The sequence below is a fragment of the Perca flavescens genome, chromosome 19, assembly GCF_004354835.1.
Source record: "Perca flavescens isolate YP-PL-M2 chromosome 19, PFLA_1.0, whole genome shotgun sequence".
Lineage (NCBI taxonomy): Eukaryota > Metazoa > Chordata > Actinopteri > Perciformes > Percidae > Perca > Perca flavescens.
This window is the reverse complement of record NC_041349.1, coordinates 5,558,731-5,585,952: the sequence shown is the minus strand read 5'-3', so window position 1 is coordinate 5,585,952 and position 27,222 is coordinate 5,558,731. Positions and strand designations below refer to the sequence as shown.

At 41.5% G+C, this 27,222-nt stretch overlaps 1 protein-coding gene across 2 annotated transcripts in view; it reads left to right on the top strand.

The window, feature by feature from the left end:
• The first annotated feature begins 507 nt into the window (after positions 1–507).
• LOC114574091 (uncharacterized) overlaps positions 508–27,222 on the top strand; it is a 30,376-nt gene continuing 3,661 nt past the window's right edge. The window contains exons 1-4 of one of the 2 annotated variants that reach the window (XM_028606407.1): positions 508–632; positions 3,446–3,508; positions 16,119–16,181; positions 17,523–18,176. In XM_028606407.1, the coding sequence (XP_028462208.1) occupies positions 575–632; positions 3,446–3,508; positions 16,119–16,181; positions 17,523–18,148 (810 nt within the window). In that variant the 5' untranslated portion in view covers positions 508–574 and the 3' untranslated portion in view covers positions 18,149–18,176. Of the gene's footprint in view, positions 633–3,445; positions 3,509–14,138; positions 14,325–16,118; positions 16,182–17,522; positions 19,034–27,222 lie in introns of those variants that run through there. The other variant, XM_028606408.1, reaches the window with a different exon arrangement.

Genomic DNA, 27,222 nt, shown 5'->3' with positions numbered 1-27,222 from the left:
ATATGCAACCACTACCCAGAATTAGTTACTTTTAGCACTGCGTCGCAATGTGACAGTGACGCCAGCAGTCGGCGCATTTACAACCAATACACACGTGTGTGTGTGTACCTGTTTTACTATATTCGTGGGGTCCAAAAACCGTTGACTACAGTATACTTGTGGGGTCTGCATAAACAGCCTTTAAAGGGTTAAAAGGGCTGTTTGAGGGTTAAGACTTGGTTTTAGGGTTAAGGTTAGAATTAGGTTATGGTTAGGGTGAGGGTAAGGGTTGAGGTTAGGCATTTAGTTGTGATGGTTAATGTTAGGGTAAGGGTTAAGGTTAGGCATTTAGTTGTGATGGTTACTGTTAGGGTAAGGGGCTAGGGAATGCATTATGTCATTATGACTTGAATGTGTGTGTGTGTGTGTGTGTGTGTGTGTGTGTAAATGTATCCACTGTTTTCCATTTAGTATCCGTTTATTTCCCAGGCGACCTGAACTAATCGCGGCAGCCACGTGACCCGGAAAACGTCTACATTCACGCCCAAACAGTATCCACACACGTTTATTGAACACTCTCTGATTCATAAACAACATGAATTCTGTCCTGCGCTTCGTCGGACTGCTGTTGACAATTCCCTTCGATGGTTTCGGTGAGTTTTTTTTTATTTTCTTTATGGGAAACTATTCAGGTATGTGCTTGTTGACAGTGGTCGGCTCTCAGATCTGTTAACATCTCGGGAACCATTCCTTCACCACAGTGTATATAGACATTGACACTAGCATTATCCCTAGTTCGGTGTGTACACATCACATGGAGATTTACCGTAGCCATCCCAAGCTGATGTTAGACGAAACTAATGCAGTGATTGCCGTCTACAGGAGCACCCTGTGCGATGAGCACATCCTGTCCTTTTTTCCACTTGCCAAAAAGTGATCGCAGCAATTCTAGCTTATGGTCGGAAAGTTGTTTCTGCCTCAAAATGACTTGATTTCATTAATTAGCCTTATATATGACATATACTAGGGCTGGGCGATAAAACGATAACGATATGTATCGCGATAGAAACATAATCAATATCAATAGAAAATGCGGTCGATAAAACGTTTGATAACTTGTTTTTCTTCATCAGAAGAAACCAGAGGTTGTGAATCAAGTTTGGTTGCATGAACAAAGGCCCTCGCTCTCTGGCAACCTAGCAACGTGGGGAGTGACACTCTAACAGCCAATCATGTAACAGTATCATGTTTGGTTGCGCCACATCGCTGTCTCGTGTTCTTCAATAACAGAACCGGCATGGAGTGGAAAGTGAGTGCCGCAGCGAGCGAGGAAATCGTTGATAAAACAGGAAAAGTCAGTATGGCAGTTTTGGGGATTTTATAAGTCTGACCGTAGTCAGACCAATGTTGTCAGACCAATGTCGTCAGACCAACACTGGTAATACCATAAACTTGTTTTACCACTTTAGCCGCGCTCACACTTTCGAGCACAGCCGTATTCGCCATCAACGTCCAACAACATCTGCAGCTGCAACACGGCACAAGCAGCAGAGCACCATGGAGAGGTACTCTGCATCAGCGCCTTACTAAACACTACAAGCAGCAGAGCACCATGGAGAGGTACTCTGCATCAGCGCCTTACTAAACGCTACAAAGAAATAACGGAGGCAGACATGCTGAGCACTGTCCAGAAGCCAGGTTACCAACCTAGCACTAAACCTGCAGAAAATAGTTCCTTCTCAGGTTTCTTATATTTAGCTAACACTTTGCACTATTTTATGACACTTTATTAAGCACTTCTTACTTATTCTTTAATTTTGCACCTTAATGTTAAGAGATAATTGTTAAGTGTTCATTGTGATTTTAGACCTGTTTACATTTGAATTATTTGAGTGTTTTCCATGGTTGTGTTGACATTTCTGCTTTTACAACTGAGGGGATTATAATCAGAGCAGGGTTAAGTTTAAAATAAAAATGTTTAAATTTAATATATTTTTCTCCTGGTCCTTATTTTAAATAGGTAATAAAAAATATCAATAATTATCGATATCGACCGATATGAAAAACTTATATCGTGATACAGTTTTCAACCATATCGCCCAGCCCTAACATATACTATCCCACCCGGATAGTATGTCATCACTTTTTACCCGTGGAAATTCCTTTTTAAAGAGACATTTCAACTCAGAAAATGCACTTTTCCACTTGCCAAAAAGTGATCTCAGCTTCTAGCGTGTGTTTTGAAAGGGTTGTTTCTCCCTCAAACACGACTTGATTTAATTCACGAGGCTTAAACCTGATGGATTATAGCCCACCCAGAACGTTTCACCTGTTGAAATACCTTTTTTAAAGGAGCAATGCGACCCATGAAATGCACTTTGGCACTTGCCAAAAAGTGATTGCAGCTACCTACCTTGCACAACACGGAGCTACGCCCCACCCCGGAGAATTTTGATTTCCTTGATCTAAATCCCATTATAATAATGATGTTAAATAATTTGTCTTAACAGGACTGCAACATTGCGTAACGTTGAATTGTTTCTAAGTTTGTGGAAGACGTAGGTGGACTTATTGGATGTTTAGTGTTTATGTTTACATTTCGAACTGACCCCAACAGTTTGTTTAAAGACATTTTTACTTACTTACTACATCAACAGTAGAAGGAAGATATTAAAATGAAAGGCAGAGCCTTGACATCAATGTGTGGGGGGATAGTGTCAGTAAATTCCCGTAATTACAGACTTTGTTTATCCCTTGTGAATGTTAAATCCTCTGGTAATTGTTAATACCCCAAGTTGTAGGCTAAGGACTGTAGTTAACAGAGATTACCAGAGGAAGTGTCAGAACACTTTAAAAATAAAAATAATTAACAGCCTGTCATGCTGTTGCTCTGTGAACAGGGACTAAAACAAAAGTGGTTCAATGGACAAAATTTGATTTTACTTTCTGACTTCTAGGGCTGGTTATCGTTCAAAAATATTCAATAACGATACATTACAGTGATACAGTTCTTATACTTTTTTTGATACCAATTTTTTTTAAACAAAAAGAAATGACAACACTACGGCACAAATCATTTTTTCCAGCTCCTAATACGTGAGCGTATCTGTGTAACATAGAGTTTTTCCAGCGTGTTTCTGCGACGTGAAAAGTCAGTCACAGACATTATTAGATCTTGGTAGACGCATGCTGCGTGCTGATTGGCTCACTGACGCTGATGAGATTTACTCCTTAGGTACTAAAATTGGGTATTGAATGACATTTGGGTATTGAATTTTCGGTACTCAATGCTTTAGAGGCAATTCCGTTGGTGCCTAAAAAATATTGAATTCGGTACCCAGCCCTACCGACTTCTCAACTGATGAATCAACTCATTAACATTTCGGGGGCAGCCATACTTTAACTTTTGAGAGGGATAAACACTTTGCAAACTGATCATGTTTTCTCCATCTGTCTGCTGTTTCAGCCGGTCAGACGGAGGACAAGACGCAGGAGGAGGGACAGACACCGACCACGCTACATCGTGCAGGTGACAGCATGGTTTCACTTTAATACTGCTCCTACTATTACTATTGTAGACCTTTTAAAAAGTCCAATATTGACTCCTCAAAATGTGTGAAAGAGGTGCAACTGGTGTATGCATATTTTTTTTTTTATGGAGGTAGTTTTGTATTTAATTGTCCTGGTAAGATATTTGAGATAAGCACATAACCGCAATCATTTATTAAACTTCATATATTAACAGTAGCACTGCCAGGCATTTCAGGGGTACTGTAACCACCAAGTACGATGCCCAAAAGTGTCAAACAAATGTGCAGGGACATTATGTAACGAAATGTAGGTCATTTACTTCCAACAAACACATGCACAGTAGACAAAAAAAAACACATTAACATTATCAACATTATTTACAGACTCAGATTATTTACAGATTTACAGATTATTGTAAACATGTGCAAATGGCATAGTGAATGGAAATAGAAACGTATAAACTTATAACAGCTTGAACCCACACCGAACTTCTGAACTCTTGGCAGTGTAAAGTGTGTGTGTGTGTGTGTATACACACACACATTTTACATATATATATATATATATATATATATATATATATATATATATATATATATATATATATATATATATATACACACACACACACACACACACACACACACACACACACACACACACACACAAAATATATATTAACATTTTTAATATATTTTTACGATGCCGCCCGATGCATGATAGTCCAGTAATTTGCGCTGTGTTACGTTCAGTTCAGTGCACACAAAGTCTCAGAGGTTTCCGTGAGCCCCTCCCACAAAATATATCTTCTATCTTCTGATGCTGGTCTGAGTTGTATCAGCGTTATAACCTGCGGTGGCAGCATTTGGCCTCCCCCGGAGTTACGTAGGTGGACGGTAGAGAGAATTCAGTTAATCCAGATCAGTGATGCTGTCTTGCCCTCGTTGTTCTCTGTTGAGCAGGAGGTGAATGTAGTCCCGGGTGTGTCTATGTGGAGTGACTGCGTCAGACTTCGTTAAAAAATAAATAAAAAAATGGTCATACAGTAACTTTTTGGCCAAATTGGTCTTGTGTGCTCTGATTAATTTGGCATGCAGTTAACACACCAGTCTCACTCCTGGAAATTCCTCCTGAGGCCTGTTCCAGAAAGCAGGTTTAGTGAAAACTCTGAGTTTGTTAACCCTGAGATGAGGGAAACTCTGGGTTTTCCGGTCCAGAAAGAGAGGTAACTTAACCTCAGAGTCAGTTACTATGGTAACTGAGTCATGTGAACCTAACTTGGTCGGGAGCAGGTTTTCTTCAAGAAACCTTGAGTTTCTCTCAGTCTCCTCCCTCTGAGAGGGAGGGGAAACTCATTTCCTCATTCATTCATTCAGTCTGTATCAGGCGCATTTTAATGCAGTTTTATCTACATGAATAAAAAAACGTATTGGTTGATGTTAGGCAGACTATAAAAGTTTTTTTTTCTCAAACATGTCATGTCCTTTTGTCGACGATCCCGTTGATGAAAAAGCTGTATTACTTCACAGAGAGTTTACGTCGGGAGATATTGAGTCCCGACTAGATGCTTTTTCATTTCACATAACCGATTTGAGTGGCATTTTTTATCACAGTCTATTAGATATGTAGATACCTTATCCTTCCACTAGTTCAACATCGTGGACAGGCATCCCAGCAGATTCTTTGTGTCGCATTACGTTTTTTGCAAACGGCAGTTTTCTTTATAACAGCAGCGGATCATACTGTAATAGTAAAGCCACTGTATGCAGAGCCGTCAGAAAAGTGTGACTCGCTCTGAAACGTTTTTTAAACTTGTTCCCTGGACACAAACCAGTGAGAGCCATTAAAAAGAAATAAATGATTATACTTATAGTTCTGTTAATGATCATGGTGCTGCAGCATCAGAATGGGATTAGTATAGTTTACTTTTTCGCCCGCAGGATTGCACCTGAATAGTAGCCTAATATTATAAGTTTACTGTGATTAAATATGAAATTAATACACTGTTAATGCGTACGCATTGACTCGAGCAGCAATTTTCTCCCACACCAATTCTCTCGCTTTTGCAGCAGCAGCCGCTGTCTTGCTTTTTTAACGAAATGTATGTTAAAACTCGCTGTTTGTGCGCATGAGTATTTCCGCCGACCCGTTTATTTGTGGTTGTTGCCATGGTGAATCGTAGAATCATGGCTCCATTCATACTGCCATATGTGCACGCGCGTAACCCTGAGTGAACCTACTCCGAGTTCCAGCTGTTCTGGAACCGAAAACTCAGAGTTTCCCATCTCGGGGTAAATCAACTCAGACATCAGGGTTACACTCAGATTGTTAAACCTCCTTCCTGGAACGGACCTCAGGTGTTCATCAACACTTGTTTTGGAAGAAGAAAATAACGAGAGTAACAGGGGAACTAGGTTTGAAAGAGAGTTTTTCTTTAAATGCTGTGTAGCGGATAGAAACTTTTGAAAGTTTTAAATTTGAGAATGGATTTTGGTGTGGTGTTATAGGATCGGTACTCTGTATCGGGCGATGCCCAAAGCGAACGTATTGGTATCGGGACTGAAAAAGTCAGATCGCTGCATCCCTACTGGAGACATCTATCATCAACATGTATGTTGTACTTGGACAGTTGTAACTTTTCTGTTCTGTTTATTTTATTTTATCTTTGTGTTTCAGACCAGATGTTGGAACCTCAGCTTGGACAGAATATCACTCTGCCGTGTGAAGTTCCCAGCAATGCCAATATCATAGCTGTTAATTGGACCAAAACTGACCTGGGATCACAAAATGTCATCTTTTACCGGGATGGGCAGCCTGACACCGGCAACCAGCATCAATCCTTTGAGAACCGCGTGCAGCTGGACAATGAGCCGAGGGGCGGAAACCTATCTTTGGTTCTGAAGAATGTGAGCAGCAGCGACTATGGGATATATGAGTGCAGCTATAAAGAGAGCAAAGGGGAAGATATTATTACGTCCAAACCCATCTGCATCGTCATCCTAAAGGAACCAGGGTGGCCGGAGTTAGTTTTCTGTGAGGATGGTGGTGGTGGTGGTGGTGGTGGTGGTGTTGGTGGTGTTGGTGTTGTAGGTGTTGTAGGTGTTGTAGGTGGTGTTGGTGTTGTAGGTGTTTTAGGTGTTGTAGGTGTTGTAGGTGTTGTAGGTGTTGTAGGTGTTGTAGGTGTTGTTGGTGTTATTGGTGTCTTTGGTTATACATTCTTCAAGATGCGTAAAAGGTGTAAAGAGTCGCTAAATCGCTTTCTCCGCCTTCACTGAATAGTACTAAGAGCTTCAAACAACTGTTGCAGGTGAATGAGGTTAGTGAGCCTGTATTACCGTAGCTATACGGTACGGCACCGTCTCCTGCATCAACGTTACCGTATGACAACAATAGCACTCCTTGCGTTTTTCATTTTATGTTATTTCCTGTTTCCCATCATAACATTTCCCGGGAATCGGGAAATAGTCTTGATCAGATTTCCCGGGAATCCAGTCTCTCCCGGGATTAAACCTTACTTCCGTCCCATCAGCAGCAGAACTGCAAGCACCTTCCGCCACTGTCAGCAGATTCAGGATGGGCGGATATTTTAGCTATATTGATTTACCTTTGGGGCAGACGACCTGAGTCCATCTTTGGTTTCTGGAAACTTGCTTTTATTGTGCATTACATAACGAGTAGTCGTCAACTGGAGTAACGTTTCCTCCACCGGTCTCTCCTCTCCTGTGATCCAGTCCAAGTGTATGTGGAGGGACAAAATGAGTGCAAATGAATTATGTTTAAAAACTGTTCATGTGAATATTCCTATTGGATTTTGGAGAAGAAGTAATGTATAGACATTTTTATTTACTGTAATTTAGGTGGGTCTCTGTGAATGGTGTAGAGTCAGCTCCTCCCTGTATGGATGCTCACAAACAACTCAAGTCACATAGCTGTAAACTCAGAATGGACTACAGCCATGTTTGATTTCTATGGGATGCAGGAGATTTTGCATGTTGGAGCATCAAGAGAACACAGACTTGTTTTGTTTCCTGTGTAAAATCCAGAACTCTGTGTAGACTGTTTACATATTTTGTGCTCATCAAATGTACATTTTATGTACTGGTGTTATGTTTGAATACATTGTGAATACATATTTTTAAAATTGTATGATGTTTTTGTTGAGTTATTACGCAATACTTTTTCTGACCTTTTTGAATCTTGGCCCTGACAAATAGTTTATCTGTGTTTTTTGCCCCCAACGGTGCCTTCCAGGCAGCACTGCCTGGATGGCACCGTTGGGAGGCACCGGTTAGGGTTAAGGTTAGGGTTAAGGTTAGGGTTAAGGTTAGGGTTAGGTGCCTTGAAGGCAGAGGTCGCAGCGCTGCCTGGAAGGAGCAGTTGGGGGCAAAAAAACACCATTGAGCTGACAAATAACCCATATTACAAAAACAGACTAAAACTAATAAATATAAAAATAAAAACTAATGAAAAATGCAAAACTATAACAACCTTGCTTTTGAATACACTAAAGTCTTGGTTTTGTCTTTGAAATAGTGTTGAAATGTGTTAAACATGTCTAAATTTTTGAAGAAAGTTCAAGTATCGTGTGTGTGTGTGTGTGTGTGTGCGTGTGTGTGTGTGTGTGTGTGTGTGTGTGTGTGCGCGTGTGTGTGTGTGCGTGTGTGTGTGTACAAAATTCTGGACCCTGTAGAAAGGCATTTTCTATGGGCCCCTCCCCGCATCCACAGCTAATCATTCTAGCATCTTTTGGGGCCCCCCTCACATGAGGGCCCTGGATACTCAGTCCCCTTTCCCCCCCAGTCCGACGCCCCTGCGTGTGCGTGCGTGCGCAGCCGTCGCGGTATTTGGTCTAGAGCTTAGATCGGGCCCAAAAAATCAAGCCCAGCCCGTGCAGGTTGTGTCCGAGCCCGGCCCAGCCCGACACATTAACTATAATTATGAGCCCGAGCCCGATTTCAACCCGACACTTTTTTAATACGCAGGCCGTTATAACTGATGTTCTCAACTACAGTTCAGAGTTGTTTGAACAACAGAAATCTGATTAAAATGATCTTAATGAATAATGCAACAGGAGCGAAGCATGTAAACTGCACTGTTAGTTTATTCAGAATGGAACGGATCGCAAATGGATCCGAATGAAGAAACGTAAAGGGCTCGCATCCCCCTCAGGGGGAGCCTATGCTTGGAGAAGTAACAGAAGAGGAGGTTGAAGGCTGACTATCATCTTTTCTGCCACGGCGAGCCTGCTTCATGTGTCTCTTCATCATCCAAGTCCCCGTTTTATTTGCTGTAGGCGAGCAGCATGCCGTTCTTAATGCACTCAACAAAGCCGACACATGCTCTATGTTGTCACCGCCCACCACTTGTTTGAAATGGTTCCATACCTCCGACTTTCCTCCAAACTTGCTCAAAGGTAATTCTCCTGTTTTTCTTTTTTTCTTTAAATCCTCAAGCTCCACATTACACACAGCACAGTAGGGTGTGATGCGTGAGAGAGGAGACTCCGCACAAGACACGTGTTGCATTTTCTAACTGTAGTCTAACTTTTTGGACACATTTGTTACTTTGGCCTAAATATAGCCTATATAGATAATATTTCTGATTAAGGCATAGCTTTCTCCCCACCCACTTAGGCTAAAAAAGTAACACAAATGCTTGATCAAGGGCCCGAGGATAGTGGCTGGGCTCGGGCTCGAGGAGAGAATCTAAACTCTAGTTTGGTCTCTGTTCAGTTTTCTGCTGTTTGTGAAATGAATCAACTGTTGGTTTAGACACTGAGGAGTGATGTCATGTGTGTGTTGACATGTTAATGATCTTTATTTTGTCATCTTAATGCAGTGAAGTTACTGTCATATAGTGACAGTTGAATGAACAAACATACATGAATTAAACTTCAGGGATCCAAGACCAACACAAACTCTCAGCTGAACTGAGCATGTGTAAAGAAAGAGAAGGAGCTGTGCTGCCACCTGCTGGCTGTCTGACTCAACTGATATGATGCTTTCATCCAAAGACGTTTGTACAATGAGCATCTTATTGAAAAATATAACCAATGGATGAGGTGTTTGGTCTCTAAAATGTCAGAAAATGGTGACAAATGTGAATCAGCGTTTCAATTCATTCAGTCCAAGATGACGTCCTCAAATGTCTTGTTTTGTCCACAACTCAAAGATATTCAGTTTACTGTCCCAGAGGAGAGAAGAAACTACAACATATTCACATCACACAAGTTTCACTGTTTTCATAAAAATGGCTTAAACTGATTAATTGATTGTCAAATTAGTTGACAATGTAATAGTTACAGCTAATCGATTAATCAGCTCCATTTAAATGATCCCGCTGTCCCAGGTGATCAGAATGTAGTGCAGAGGAATAGCACCCGAAGTTCGCTTACCAACCAGGCATAGGGGTGGAGGATGCCATTATCTATCTTTTACACAGATCACTGTCACACCTGGAGAACACCTGGGAGCACTGTGAGGGTCATGTTTTTTGATTTCTTCAGTGCTATCAATACAATTCAACCATCACTACTGTGGGGGAAGCAATTGGGAGCTGGAGTTGACCCCCCACCTGTCTGCATGGACCATCAGTTACTGACAGACCACAGTATGTGAGGCACCATAACTGTCTGTCCGATGTGGTGATGAGCAGCACAGGAGCACCACAGGGTACAGTACTTGCTCCCTTTTCTCTTCAGCCTGTATACAGCGGGCTTCAGGTACAACAATATCAGAGGAGAATGATCAGGAATACCAGGAGGTCATCGGGGACTTCAACTGGTCAACTGGTGGGAGTCAAACCACGTTCACATCAACACCAGCAAGACAAAAGAGATGGTGGTTGACTTTCGCAGGAGGCCGCCTGGTACTACACCGGTGAACATCCAGGGTGTCGACATCGAGATGGTGGACACATACAAATATCTGGGTGTTCACCTCAACAAAAAACTGGACTGGTCCAAAAACACAGACGTCCTATACAAGCTCTTTAATGCAATATCATAATGTAGCACTGCTAGCTGTTTCTGCAACATGAGCCATTACTAGACAATATTCTGCACTATGCACAACTGTTCTATTCATCTGTACATCTGTGTTTATATACTGTCTGTTTATATAAGGGTGTTTTTTTTGTAAATGTTTGTTTTATTAATTATTATTATAACTAGTTATATTTGTTTTCTATTTCTATTTTCTATATAAGTCACAGTGACTTTGAAGGTTATCGTGGAAGTTCATGTCATAGCAGGGCTCATCGTGTCATACTGAGTAGTGCAGTCTCCTATACCGGATCCTGACTACTCTGTGCATAGGAACATCACAGCAGGGCGTTGCGGGATGTAACGTGGCGCTGCAGAGCACGGGTGGATGCTGCGCATGCAGCAGCATGCGGCCGGGAAATGCAGAGAATCGCAGAGCATAGCTCTGCAAAGAAGAAACATAAGGAAGTAAGGGAGTAAACTCCCCAGAGCTAGATTAGTAACAAGCATTTCTGGGACAGGATGCATACAAAAGAGAGGCAGGTTAAAGAGAGGTGCCTGGTCGGGCTAGAACTCTCCCCAACCGGATCGGGCTGTACTGGCCTGCCTCCTTCTACTCTCGCTAGATTATTAATTATACAGTATATAAAACTGATGACTATGAGGAGAAGCAGTGGGCCGGGTTAGGTGGACGCTTCAAATCCTCGTTCCCTAACTATAAGCTTTATCAAAGAGGAGGGTTTTCAGTTTACTCTTAAATGTGGTGACGGTGTCTGCTCCTCGAACCCAGACTGGGAGCTGGTTCCACAATACTGGAGCCTGATAGCTGAAGGCCCTGGCCCCCAGTCTACTTCCAGAGACTCTAGGAACCATAAGTAGCCCCGCATTCTGGGAGCGCAGTGCTCTAGTGGGACAATAAGGTACTATGAGCTCTTCTAAGTATGATGGTGCTTGACCATTTAGAGCTTTGTAAGTCAGGAGTCACAAGTCAGTTGGAGAGTCTTAAGGGACTTATTTGGGCAACCTGATAATAAGGAATTGCAGTAATCTAGTCTAGAAGTAACGAATGCATGGACTAGTTTTTCAGCATTGTTTTGAGACAGGATATTCCTAATTTTGGCAATGTTACAAAGATGGAAAAAGGCTATTCTTGAGGTTTTTTTCAAGTGGGCGTTGAAGGATATATCCTGATCAAAAATAACTCCTAGATTTCTGACAGCAGTGCTGGAGGCCAGGGTAATACCATCCAGAGTAACTATATCTTTCGAAAACGAAGTTCGGCGGTGCGTTGGTCCTATCACAATAACTTCAGTTTTGTCTGAGTTTAACATCAGGAAATTGTGGGTCATCCATGATTTTATATCCTCAATACACGTTTGAAGTCTTGCTAACTGACCACTTTCATCTGGCTTAATTGACAGATATAATTGGGTATCGTCTGCGTAACAGTGATAGTTAATTGAGTGTTTCCTAATAATATTACCTAGAGGAAGCATATATAAGGAAAATAAAATTGGTCCAAGCACTGAGCCTTGAGGAACGCCATGGCTAACTTTCGCGTGCTTGGAGGGTTTATCATTAACATTAACAAATTGGGCTCGTTCAGAGAAATAGGACTTAAACCAGCTTAGTGCGATTCCTTTAATGCCAACTAAGTGTTCCAGTCTCTGTAACAGGATGGTATGGTCAATAGTGTTAATGCAGCACTAAGATCTAATAAAACAAGTATGGAGACAAATCCATTGTCTGCAGCAGTTAGAAGGTCGTTAGTAATTTTCAACAGTGCCGTCTCTGTGCTATGATGCTTTCTAAATCCTGATTGAAAATCATCAAATAAGCTGTTGCTATGTAGAAAATCACATAACTGATTAGCAACCACCTTCTCAAGGATCTTGGATAGAAAGGGAAGGTTAGATATAGGTCTATAGTTTGCTAAGACATCAGGATCTAGGGTGGGTTTTTTCAGAAGAGGTTTTATCACAGCTACTTTAAATGACTGCGGTACATAACCTGTTAGTAAGGACATGTTGATCATATCTAGTAATGAAGTGTTTACCACAGGTAACGCTTCTTTGAGTAGCCTCGTTGGGATGGGGTCTAAGAGACAGGTAGACGGCTTAGCTGAGGATATCTTTAACATTAATTGTTGAAGGTCTATAGGATAAAAGCAGTCTAAGTATATGTCGGGACTCGTCGTTCTTTCTAGCGGTCCTGCATTTAAAGATGAACCGTTAGAAGTTGAGGGCAAAAGATGATGAATTTTATCTCTAACTGTTATAATTTTATCATTAAAGAAGCTCATGAAGTCATCACTACTCAGAGCTAGAGGAATAGATGGCTCAGTTGAGCTGTGACTATCTGTCAGCCTGGCTACAGTGCTGAAAAGAAACCTTGGGTTGTTCTTGTTTTCTTCTATTAATGATGAGTAATAGTCTGATCTGGCCTTTCTTAGGGCCTTCCTATAGGTTTTCAGACTGTCTTGCCATTCCAAACGGGATTCTTCCACTTTGGTGGAGCGCCACTTACTTTCGAGGTTTCGTGAGATTTGTTTTAATTTGCGAGTTTGGGAGTTATACCAAGGAGCTATTTTCCTTTGCTTTATCGTCTTCTTTATGAGAGGAGCGACAGAGTCTAAGGTCGTCCGTAGGCAAGTCGTAGCACCGTCTACAAATGTATCAATTTGAGAGGGACTGAGGTTAACATAGAGGTCCTCTGTTATGTTAAGGCACGACATAGACTGGAATGCTGTAGGAATACTTTCCTTAAATTTAGCGATAGCACTGTCAGATAGGCATCTAGTGTAGAAGCTTTTATCTGGTTTAGTATGGTCAGGTAGCAAGAATTCAAAAGTAATTAAAAAAATGATCTGATAATACCAGATTCTGCGGAAATATTATTAAATCTTCAATTTCAATACCATATGCCAGCACAAGGTCGAGGGTGTGGTTAAAACAGTGCGTCGCCTTGTGCACACTCTGACTGAAACCGATTGAATCCAGTAATGAGTTGAAAGCAGTAATAAGGCTATTGCTGTCAACGTCCACATGGATATTAAAATCACCTACAATAAGTACTTTGTCTGATTTAAGGACTACACATGATAAAAACTCTGAGAATTCAGATAAAAATTCAGAATACGGACCTGGAGCTCGGTAGACAACAACAAATATAATTGGCTGTTCTGATTTCCGTGTTGGATGTTGAAGATTAAGAACAAGGCTTTCGAAAGAGTTATAATTCAGTTTGGGTTTAGGGTTAATTAACAGGCTCGAATCAAATATGGCTGCAACTCCCCCTCCTCGGCCTGAGCCTCTAGGAATTTGAGTGTTAATATGACTGGGAGGGGTGGCTTCATTTAGACTAACATATTCTTCATGGCCCAGCCAGGTTTCAGTAAGACAGAATAGATCAATTTGATTATCAGATATCAATTAATTTACTAGTACTGCTTTAGAAGACAAAGATCTGATATTTAGTAGTCCACATCTAATTTTCCTATCCTTTTCTATCATTGCAGTGGTAGTTTTAATTCCAATTAGGTTGTTAAGTATTGCCCCTCTATTCACCACTTTGTGTGGTCTGTTGTTGATTATAATTGGAATAGTACTAGTACTACATGTTACTGGAATAGTACTAGTACTACACGTTAGTTTCCGTTTATTTCCCAGGCGACCTGAACTAATCGCGGCAGCCAGGAGACCCGGAAAACTTCTACATTCACGCCCAAACAGTATCCACACACGTTTATTGAAAACTCTCTGATTCATAAACAACATGAATTCTGTCCTGCGCTTCGTCGGACTGCTGTTGACAATTCCCTTCGATGGTTTCGGTGAGTTTTTTTTTATTTTTTTTATGGGAAACTATCCAGGTATGTGCTTGTTGACAGTGGTCGGCTCTCAGATCTGTTAACATCTCGGGACACACTTTCCCATGCGGAAGCGTGTCCAAAATGTTGACTGCCATTAAAAACACTTGCTGCTGAGCCGGCGAACCATTCCTTCACCACAGTGTATATAGACATTGACACTAGCATTATCCCTAGTTCGGTGTGTACACATCACACGGACATTTACCGTAGCCATCCCAAGCTGATGTTAGACGAAACTAATGCAGTGATTGCCGTCTACAGGAGCACCCTGTGCGATGAGCACATCCTGTCCTTTTTTCCACTTGCCAAAAAGTGATCGCAGCAATTCTAGCTTATGGTCGGAAAGTTGTTTCTGCCTCAAAATGACTTGATTTCATTAATTAGCCTTATATATGACATATACTATCCCACCCGGATAGTATGTCATCACTTTTTACCCGTGGAAATTCCTTTTTAAAGAGACATTTCAACTCAGAAAATGCACTTTTCCACTTGCCAAAAAGTGATCGCAGCTTCTAGCGTGTATTTGAAAGGGTTGTTTCTCCCTCAAACACGACTTGATTTAATTCACGAGGCTTAAACCTGATGGATTATAGCCCACCCAGAACGTTTCACCTGTTGAAATACCTTTTTTAAAAGAGCAATGCGACCCATGAAATGCACTTTGGCACTTGCCAAAAAGTGATTGCAGCTTACATACTTGCACAACACGGAGCTACGCCCCACCCCGGAGAATTTTGATTTCCTTGATCTAAATCCCATTATAATAATGATGTTAAATAATTTGTCTTAACAGGACAGCAACATTGCGTAACGTTGAATTGTTTCTAAGTTTGTGGAAGACGTAGGTGGACTTATTGGATGTTTAGAGTTTATGTTTACATTTCGAACTGACCCCAACAGTTTGTTTAAAGACATTTTTACTTACTTACTACATCAACGGCGAGAAGGAAGATATTAAAATGAAAGGCAGAGCCTTGACATCAATGTGTGGGGGGATAGTGTCAGTAAATTCCCGTAATTACAGACTTTGTTTATCCCTTGTGAATGTTAAATCCTCTGGTAATTGTTAATACCCCAAGTTGTAGGCTAAGGACTGTAGTTAACAGAGATTACCAGAGGAAGTGTCAGAACACTTTAAAAATAAAAATAATTAACAGCCTGTCATGCTGTTGCTCTGTGAACTGGGACTAAAACAAAAGTGGTTCAATGGACAAAATTTGATTTTACTTTCTGACTTCTAGGGCTGGTTATCGTTCAAAAATATTCAATAACGATACATTACAGTGATACAGTTCTTATACTTTTTTCGATACCAATTTTTTTTAAAACAAAAAGAAATGACAACACTACGGCACAAATCATTTTTTCCAGCTCCTAATACGTGAGCGTATCTGTGTAACATAGAGTTTTTCCAGCATGTTTCTGCGACGTGAAAAGTCAGTCACAGACATTATTAGATCTTGGTAGACGCATGCTGCGTGCTGATTGGCTCACTGACGCTGATGAGATTTACTCCTTAGGTACTAAAATTGGGTATTGAATGACTTTTGGGTATTGAATTTTCGGTACTCAATGCTTTAGAGGCAATTCCGTTGGTGCCTAAAAAAATATTGAATTCGGTACCCAGCCCTACCGACTTCTCAACTGATGAATCAACTCATTAACATTTCGGGGGCAGCCATACTTTAACTTTTGAGAGGGATAAACACTTTGCAAACTGATCATGTTTTCTCCATCTGTCTGCTGTTTCAGCCGGTCAGACGGAGGACAAGACGCAGGAGGAGGGACAGACACCGACCACGCTACATCTTGCAGGTGACAGCATGGTTTCACTTTAATACTGCTACTACTATTACTATTGTAGACCTTTTAAAAAGTCCAATATTGACTCCTCAAAATGTGTGAAAGAGGTCTAGCTGGTGTATGCAGCCCTGGATAGCCTTGGATAGGATAGGTTTTGTATTTAATTGTCCAGGTAAGATATTTGAGATAAGCACATAACCGCAATCATTTATTAAACTTCATATATTAACACTAGCACTGCTAGGCATTTCAGAGGTACTGTAACCACCAAGTACGATGCCCAAGAGTGTCTGTATCCTTTTGAACAAATGTGCAGGGACTTATGTAACGATATGTAGGTCATTGACTTCCAACAAACACATACACAGTAGACAAAAAAAAACACATTAACAATATCAACATTATTTACAGACTCAGAATTAAAGGAAATTACATTATTGTAAACATGTGCAAATGGCATAGTGAATGGAAATAGAAACTTATAAACTTATAACAACTTGATCCCACACCGAACTTCTGAACTCTTGGCAGTGTAAAATGTGTGTATATATATTATTATTTTTTAATATATTTTCACGATGCCGCCCGATGCATGATAGTCCAGTAATTTGCGCTGTGTTACGTTCAGTTCAGTGCACACAAAGTCTCAGAGGTTTCCGTGAGCCCCTCCCACAAAATATATCTTCTATCTTCTGATGCTGGTCTGAGTTGTATCAGCGTTATAACCTGCGGTGGCAGCATTTGGCCTCCCGGAGTTACGAGGTGGACGGTAGAGAGAATTCAGTTAATCCAGATCAGTGATGCTGTCTTGCCCTCGTTGTTCTCCGTTGAGCAGGAGGTGAATGTAGTCCCGGTGTGTCTATGTGGGTGACTGCGCCAGACTCCGTTAAAAAAGAAATACAAAATTGCTGACTATTAAATGCTGTTTTGCAGCAACCGGTCATACGGTAACTTTTTGGCCAAATTGGTCTTGTGTGCTCTGATTAATTTGGCATGAAGTTAACGCACCAGTCTCACTCCTGGAAAGTCCTCCTGGTGTTCGTCAACACTTGTTTTGGAAGAAGAAAATAACGAGAGTAACAGGGGAACTAGGTTTGAAAGAGAGTTTTTCTTTAAATGCTGTGTAGCGGATAGAAACTTTTAAAGTTTTAAATTTGAGAATGGATTTTGGTGTGGTGTTATAGGATCGGTACTCTGTAACAAACGACGCCCAAAGCGAACGTATTGGTATCGGGACTGAAAAAGTCAGATCGCTGCATCCCTACTGGAGACATCTATCATCAACATGTATGTTGTACTTGGACAGTTGTAACTTTTCTGTTCTGTTTATTTTATTTTATCTTTGTGTTTCAGACCAGATGTTGGAACCTCAGCTTGGACAGAATATCACTCTGCCGTGTGAAGTTCCCAGCAATGCCAATATCATAGCTGTTAATTGGACCAAAACTGACCTGGGATCACAAAATGTCATCTTTTACCGGGATGGGCAGCCTGACATAGACAACCAGCATCAATCCTTTGAGAACCGCGTGCAGCTGGACAATGAGCCGAGGGGCGGAAACCTATCTTTGGTTCTGAAGAATGTGAGCAGCAGCGACTATGGGATATATGAGTGCAGCTATAAAGAGAGCAAAGGGGAAGATATTATTACGTCCAAACCCATCTGCATCGTCATCCTAAAGGAACCATGGTGGCCGGAGTTAGTTTTCTGTGCGTTTGGTCCTTTTGGTGGTGGTGGTGGTGTTGGTGTTGAAGGTGTTGTTGGTGTTGAAGGTGTTGTTGTTGTTGTTGGTGTTGTTGGTGTTGTTTGTGTTGTTGGTGTTGTTGTTTGTGTCTTTGGTTATACATTTTTCAAGATGCGTAAAAGGTGTAAAGAGAAGAATTCAGACCTGCCTGTTTCTTACACAGCAGGTAAACAGCAGCTTCTTCGGCGGTTCCCCTCAATAACTGACCGGGACAAGCTTCCGTCTAGGGTTTAATATTTTTCCCGAAAATTAGTTGAATCAGATCCTGGGAAAAGACGACCCATTTCCCGGGAAAAGTAATGTATCGATATCATTCAAATATGCGCTCCCAAATCCCAAACTGACATTTTTTTTTACATTATTTGTATCATTATTAGGGCTAAATCCATTCTGAGGCTGTTGAGATTTGTAAGCGGCTGGAAATGGGAATATTCACTGAGAAAAAAAAAAAAAAAAAAAAGCCTTAACCCTCATATACACTCCTAATATCAGCATTGCATTGAACTCGTACCAACTTAGGCTACATATTTCTTTTAGTTCACAATGCATTTTCACCCTACCTTCTTTCATTTTCTTCTGGAGGTGTTCTTTCAAGAAGCAGAGAGCGTCGATAGACTCTGCACTCAGGCGGTTTGGGATTTTCTTGACAAATTGTCCGCAGATAGAAATCGCTTTCTCCGCCTTCACTGAATAGTACTAAGAGCTTCAAACAACTGTTGCAGGTGAATGAGGTTAGTGAGCCTGTATTACCGTAGCTGTATTACCGTAGGCCAGGCAGCATGACGGAGACAACAGCAGGACAGAGAACACTACAGGAGGGCTTTCACCGGCGACCCGATAGCTGCTGGTTAGTAAATACGCAGGAACACCAAAAGCGTGAGGAAGCGTGGGTTAATATGTGCGTTGATACTGGGAGGTCTACACAACTGTGGGAGTCGATTGACTTCAAAAAGTTCGCCACTTTACTCGAACCAAAGTTCAAAACACCTGATCATGTATGTCTTCTTTAGTCTGTTGGCTATTTAGCTTTTTTCCTGGAACACGTCACTTACACATTTTGCACTTACTGCTGCGTCTTGTGTAGACTGTTTACATATTTTGTGCTCATCATCATATGTACATTTTATGTACTGGTGTTATGTTTGAATACATTGTGAATACATATTTTTAAAATTGTATGATGTTTTTGTTGAGTTATTACGCAATACTTTTTCTGACCTTTTTGAATCTTGACCCTGACAAATAGTTTAGTTAGTTTTTTGCCCCCAACGGTGCCTTCCAGGCAGCACTGCCTGGATGGCACCGTTGGGAGGCACTGGTTAGGGTTAAGGTTAGGGTTAAGGTTAGGGTTAAGGTTAGGGTTAAGGTTAGGGTTAAGGTTAGGGTTAGGGTTAGGGTTAGGGTTAGGGTTAAGGTTAGGGTTAAGGTTAGGGTTAAGGTTAGGGTTAGGTGCCTTGAAGGCAGAGGTCGCAGCGCTGCCTGGAAGGAGCAGTTGGGGGCAAAAAAACACCATTGAGCTGACAAATAACCCATATTACAAAAACAGACTAAAACTAATAAATATAAAAATAAAAACTAATGAAAAATGCAAAACTATAACAACCTTGCTTTTGAATACACTAAAGTCTTGGTTTTGTCTTTGAAATAGTGTTGAAATGTGTTAAACATGTCTAAATTTTTGAAGAAAGTTCAAGTATCGTGTGTGTGTGTGTGCGTGTGTGTGTGTGTGTGTGTGTGTGTGCGCGTGTGTGTGTGTGCGTGTGTGTGTGTACAAAATTCTGGACCCTGTAGAAAGGCATTTTCTATGGGCCCCTCCCCGCATCCACAGCTAATCATTGTAGCATCTTTTGGGGCCCCCCTCACATGAGGGCCCTGGATACTCAGTCCCCTTTCCCCCCCAGTCCGACGCCCCTGCGTGTGCGTGCGTGCGCAGCCGTCGCGGTATTTGGTCTAGAGCTTAGATCGGGCCCAAAAAATCAAGCCCAGCCCGTGCAGGTTGTGTCCGAGCCTGGCCCAGCCCGACACATTAACTATAATTATGAGCCCGAGCCCGATTTCAACCCGACACTTTTTTAATACGCAGGCCGTTATAACTGATGTTCTCAACTACAGTTCAGAGTTGTTTGAACAACAGAAATCTGATTAAAATGATCTTAATGAATAATGCAACAGGAGCGAAGCATGTAAACTGCACTGTTAGTTTATTCAGAATGGAACGGATCGCAAATGGATCCGAATGAAGAAACGTAAAGGGCTCGCATCCCCCTCAGGGGGAGCCTATGCTTGGAGAAGTAACAGAAGAGGAGGTTGAAGGCTGACTATCATCTTTTCTGCCACGGCGAGCCTGCTTCATGTGTCTCTTCATCATCCAAGTCCCCGTTTTATTTGCTGTAGGCGAGCAGCATGCCGTTCTTAATGCACTCAACAAAGCCGACACATGCTCTATGTTGTCACCGCCCACCACTTGTTTGAAATGGTTCCATACCTCCGACTTTCCTCCAAACTTGCTCAAAGGTAATTCTCCTGTTTTTCTTTTTTTCTTTAAATCCTCAAGCTCCACATTACACACAGCACAGTAGGGTGTGATGCGTGAGAGAGGAGACTCCGCACAAGACACGTGTTGCATTTTCTAACTGTAGTCTAACTTTTTGGACACATTTGTTACATTTGTTACTTTGGCCTAAATATAGCCTATATAGATCATATTTCTGATTAAGGCATAGCTTTCTCTCCACCCACTTAGGCTAAAAAAGTAACACAAATGCTTGATCAAGGGCCCGAGGATAGTGGCGGAAAATAACAGCCCGGCTGGGCTCGGGCTCGAGCAGAGAATCTAAACTCTAGTTTGGTCTCTGTTCTGTTTTCTGCTGTTTGTGAAATGAATCAACTGTTGGTTTAGACACTGAGGAGTGATGTCATGTGTGTGTTGACATGTTAATGATCTTTATTTTGTCATCTTAATGCAGTGAAGTTACTGTCATATAGTGACAGTTGAATGAACAAACATACATGAATTAAACTTCAGGGATCCAAGACCAACACAAACTCTCAGCTGAACTGAGCATGTGTAAAGAAAGAGAAGGAGCTGTGCTGCCACCTGCTGGCTGTCTGACTCAACTGATATGATGCTTTCATCCAAAGACGTTTGTACAATGAGCATCTTATTGAAAAAATATAACCAATGGATGAGGTGTTTGGTCTCTAAAATGTCAGAAAATGGTGACAAATGTGAATCAGCGTTTCAATTCATTCAGTCCAAGATGACGTCCTCAAATGTCTTGTTTTGTCCACAACTCAAAGATATTCAGTTTACTGTCCCAGAGGAGAGAAGAAACTACAACATATTCACATCACACAAGTTTCACTGTTTTCATAAAAATGGCTTAAACTGATTAATTGATTGTCAAATTAGTTGACAATGTAATAGTTACAGCTAATCGATTAATCAGCTCCATTTAAATGATCCCGCTGTCCCAGGTGATCAGAATGTAGTGCAGAGGAATAGCACCAAGTTCGCTTACCAACCAGGCATAGGGGTGGAGGATGCCATTATCTATCTTTTACACAGATCACTGTCACACCTGGAGAACACCTGGGAGCACTGTGAGGGTCATGTTTTTTGATTTCTTCAGTGCTATCAATACAATTCAACCATCACTACTGTGGGGGAAGCAATTGGGAGCTGGAGTTGACCCCCCACCTGTCTGCATGGACCATCAGTTACTGACAGACCACAGTATGTGAGGCACCATAACTGTCTGTCCGATGTGGTGATGAGCAGCACAGGAGCACCACAGGGTACAGTACTTGCTCCCTTTTCTCTTCAGCCTGTATACAGCGGGCTTCAGGTACAACAATATCAGAGGAGAATGATCAGGAATACCAGGAGGTCATCGGGGACTTCAACTGGTCAACTGGTGGGAGTCAAACCACGTTCACATCAACACCAGCAAGACAAAAGAGATGGTGGTTGACTTTCGCAGGAGGCCGCCTGGTACTACACCGGTGAACATCCAGGGTGTCGACATCGAGATGGTGGACACATACAAATATCTGGGTGTTCACCTCAACAAAAAACTGGACTGGTCCAAAAACATAGACGTCCTATACAAGCTCTTTAATGCAATATCATAATGTAGCACTGCTAGCTGTTTCTGCAACATGAGCCATCACTAGACAATATTCTGCACTATGCACAACTGTTCTATTCATCTGTACATCTGTGTTTATATACTGTCTGTTTATATAAGGGTGTTTTTTTTGTAAATATGTTTGTTTTATTAATTATTATTATAACTAGTTATATTTGTTTTCTATTTCTTATACTTTATGTTTATTTTTTCTGTCTACTTAATGTTTATTTGTGTTATTCTGATGTGTGTAATATTTTTTCTTCTTTTGAGCTGCTGGAGCACAGGAATTTCCCCAGTGTGGGATTAATAAAGTCTATAAAGTATAAAGTATAAAGGAATGCAAAATAAGCTATGTTTAGCATTCAGCTCTGAGCCTAAAATTGATGACTCACTCTACGCCAAAAAAACAAACGACATTTATTTCTCAATCATGTCACAACAAACAGACAGTCACATTAAGGCATTAGGGCAGCACGGTGGCCCAGTGATTAGTGCTGTGGCCTCACAGCAAGAAGATTCTGGGTTCAAATCCAGGCCTTTCTGTGTGGGTTTTGCATGTTCTCCCCGTGTCTGCGTGGGTTTTCTCCGGGTTCTCCGGTTTCCCCCACCACTAAAAATATGTTCCCCTCCCCCTCCCTAACTAGCTGATGTGTGGTGAGCGTTCTGGCGTCTGGCGTCGTAAGGCGTTGTATGGCTGCCGTGCATCACCCAAGTGGGTGCTACACATTAGTGGTGTTAGAGAGCAGTCACCACACCTCTCCCCCCAAATGTGCTTTGAGTGTCTATGATAGAGCGCTATATAAATGTAATAAATAATTAAACATTGTGTGGTGGGCTTTAATGCATTTTGGCTAATAATATCTCTGCACTGTTTAATATGCAACCACTACCCAGAATTAGTTACTTTTAGCACTACGGCGCAATGTGACAGTGACGCCAGCAGTCGGCGCATTTACAACCAATACACACGTGTGTGTGTGTGTGTGTGTGTATGTACCTGTTTTACTATATTCGTGGGGTCCAAAAACCGGTGACTACAGTATACTTGTGGGGTCTGCATAAACAGCCTTCTGGGGACCAAAATGCTGGTCCCCACAAGTTTAAAGGGCTGTTTGAGGGTTAAGACTTGGTTTTAGGGTTAAGGTTAGAATTAGGTTATGGTTAGGGTAAGGGTTGAGGTTAGGCATTTAGTTGTGATGGTTAAGGTGAGGGTAAGGGTTAAGGTTAGGCATTTAGTTGTGATGGTTAAGGTGAGGGTAAGGGTTAAGGTTAGGCATTTAGTTGTGATGGTTAAGGTTAGGGTAAGGGTTAAGGTTAGGCATTTAGTTGTGATGGTTAAGGTGAGGGTAAGGGTTAAGGTTAGGCATTTAGTTGTGATGGTTAAGGTGAGGGTAAGGGTTAAGGTTAGGCATTTAGTTGTAATGGTTAAGGGGAGGGTAAGGGTTAAGGTTAGGCATTTAGTTGTGATGGTTAAGGTTAGGGTAAGGGGCTAGGGAATGCATTATGTCAATAACGGGTCCCCACAGAGATAGTGAAACAGACTTGAATGTGTGTGTGTGTGTGTGTGTGTGTGTGTGTACATGTATCCACTGTTTTCCATTTAATTCAATTCAATTCAATTTCAATTCAATTTCAATTCAATTTCATTTATAGTATCAAATCATAACACAAGTTATCTCGAGACACTTTACAGATAGAGTAGGTCTAGACCACACTCTATAAATTCCAAAACCCCAACAATTACAGTAATTCCCTCAAGAGCAAGCATTAGCAGTGGCTATTGCGACAGTGGCAAGAAAAAATTCCCTTTTAGGAAGAAACCTCGGCAGACCCAGACTCTTGGTAGGCGGTGTCTGACGGGCCGGTTGGGGGCGTGATGAACAGTGGTGATAATAGTCACATTAGAAGTCACAGTGACTTCGAAGGTTATCGTGGAAGTTCATGTCATAGCAGGGCACATCGTGTCTTACTGAGTAGTGCAGTCTCCTATACCGGATCCTGACTACTCTGTGCATAGGAACATCACAGCAGGGCGTTGCGGGATGTAACGTGGCGCTGCAGAGCATGGGTGGATGCTGCGCATGCAGCAGCATGCGGCCAGGAAATGCAGAGAATCGCAGAGCATAGCTCTGCAAAGAAGAAACATAAGGACTCCGGGGAGTAAACTCCCCAGAGCTAGATTAGTAACAAGCATTTCTGGGACAGGATGCATACAAAAGAGAGGCAGGTTAAAGAGGGGTGCCTGGTCGGGCTAGAACTCTCCCCAACCGGATCGGGCTGTACTGGCCTGCCTCCTTCTACTCTCGCTAGATTATTAATTATACAGTATATAAAACTGATGACTACGAGGAGAAGCAGTGGGCCGGGTTAGGTGGACGCTTCAAATCCTCGTTCCCTAACTATAAGCTTTATCAAAGAGGAGGGTTTTCAGTTTACTCTTAAATGTGGTGACGGTGTCTGCTCCTCGAACCCAGACTGGGAGCTGGTTCCACAATACTGGAGCCTGATAGCTGAAGGCCCTGGTCCCCAGTCTACTTCCAGAGACTCTAGGAACCATAAGTAGCCCCGCATTCTGGGAGCGCAGTGCTCTAGTGGGACAATAAGGTACTATGAGCTCTTCTAAGTATGATGGTGCTTGACCATTTAGAGCTTTGTAAGTCAGGAGTCACAAGTCAGTTGGAGAGTCTTAAGGGACTTATTTGGGCAACCTGATAATAAGGAATTGCAGTAATCTAGTCTAGAAGTAACGAATGCATGGACTAGTTTTTCAGCATCGTTTTGAGACAGGATATTCCTAATTTTGGCAATGTTACGAAGATGGAAAAAGGCTATTCTTGAGGTTTGTTTCAAGTGGGCGTTGAAGGATATATCCTGATCAAAAATAACTCCTAGATTTCTGACAGCAGTGCTGGAGGCCAGGGTAATACCATCCAGAGTAACTATATCTTTCGAAAACGAAGTTCGGCGGTGCGTTGGTCCTATCACAATAACTTCAGTTTTGTCTGAGTTTAACATCAGGAAATTGTGGGTCATCCATGATTTTATATCCTCAATACACGTTTGAAGTCTTGCTAACTGACCACTTTCATCTGGCTTAATTGACAGATATAATTGGGTATCGTCTGCGTAACAGTGATAGTTAATTGAGTGTTTCCTAATAATATTACCTAGAGGAAGCATATATAAGGAAAATAAAATTGGTCCAAGCACTGAGCCTTGAGGAACGCCATGGCTAACTTTAGCGTGTTGGAGGGTTTATCATTAACATTAACAAATTGGGATCGTTCAGAGAAATAGGACTTAAACCAGCTTAGTGCGATTCCTTTAATGCCAACTAAGTGTTCCAGTCTCTGTAACAGGATGGTATGGTCAATAGTGTTAATGCAGCACTAAGATTTAATAAAACAAGTATGGAGACAAATCCTTTGTCTGCAGCAGTTAGAAGGTCGTTAGTAATTTTCACCAGTGCCATCTCCGTGCTATGATTCTTTCTAAATCCTGATTGAAAATCATCAAATAAGCTGTTGCTATGTAGAAAATCACATAACTGATTAGCAACCACCTTCTCAAGGATCTTGGATAGAAAGGGAAGGTTAGATATAGGTCTATAGTTTGCTAAGACATCAGGATCTAGGGTGGGTTTTTTCAGAAGAGGTTTTATCACAGCTACTTTAAATGACTGCGGTACATAACCTGTTAGTAAGGACATGTTGATCATATCTAGTAATGAAGTGTTTACCACGGGTAACGCTTCTTTGAGTAGCCTCGTTGGGATGGGGTCTAAGAGACAGGTAGATGGCTTAGCTGAGGATATCTTTAACATTAATTGTTGAAGGTCTATAGGATAAAAGCAGTCTAAGTATATGTCGGGACTCGTCGTGTTCTTTCTAGCGGTCCTGCATTTAAAGATGAACCGTTAGAAGTTGAGGGCAAAAGATGATGAATTTTATCTCTAATTGTTATAATTTTATCATTAAAGAAGCTCATGAAGTCATCACTACTCAGAGCTAGAGGAATAGATGGCTCAGTTGAGCTGTGACTATCTGTCAGCCTGGCTACAGTGCTGAAAAGAAACCTTGGGTTGTTCTTGTTTTCTTCTATTAATGATGAGTAATAGTCTGATCTGGCCTTTCTTAGGGCCTTCCTATAGGTTTTCAGACTGTCTTGCCATTCCAAACGGGATTCTTCCACTTTGGTGGAGCGCCACTTACTTTCGAGGTTTCGTGAGATTTGTTTTAATTTGCGAGTTTGGGAGTTATACCAAGGAGCTATTTTCCTTTGCTTTATCGTCTTCTTTATGAGACGAGCGACAGAGTCTAAGGTCGTCCGTAGGCAAGTCGTAGCACCGTCTACAAATGTATCAATTTGAGAGGGACTGAGGTTAACATAGAGGTCCTCTGTTATGTTAAGGCACGACATAGACTGGAATGCTGTAGGAATACTTTCCTTAAATTTAGCTATAGCACTGTCAGATAGGCATCTAGTGTAGAAGCTGTTATCTGGTTTAGTATGGTCAGGTAGCAAGAATTCAAAAGTAATTAAAAAAATGATCTGATAATACCAGATTCTGCGGAAATATTATTAAATCTTCAATTTCAATACCATATGCCAGCACAAGGTCGAGGGTGTGGTTAAAACAGTGCGTCGCCTTGTGCACACTCTGACTGAAACCAATAGAATCTAGTAGTGAGTTGAAAGCAGTAGTAAGGCTATTGCTGTCAACGTCCACATGGATATTAAAATCACCTACAATAAGTACTTTGTCTGATTTAAGGACTACACATGATAAAAACTCTGAGAATTCAGATAAAAATTCAGAATACGGACCTGGAGCTCGGTAGACAACAACAAATATAATTGGCTGTTCTGATTTCCGTGTTGGATGTTGAAGATTAAGAACAAGGCTTTCGAAAGAGTTATAATTCAGTTTGGGTTTAGGGTTAATTAACAGGCTCGAATCAAATATGGCTGCAACTCCCCCTCCTCGGCCTGAGCCTCTAGGAATTTGAGTGTTAATATGACTGGGAGGGGTGGCTTCATTTAGACTAACATATTCTTCATGGCCCAGCCAGGTTTCAGTAAGACAGAATAGATCAATTTGATTATCAGATATCAATTAATTTACTAGTACTGCTTTAGAAGACAAAGATCTGATATTTAGCAAAAAGATCCACA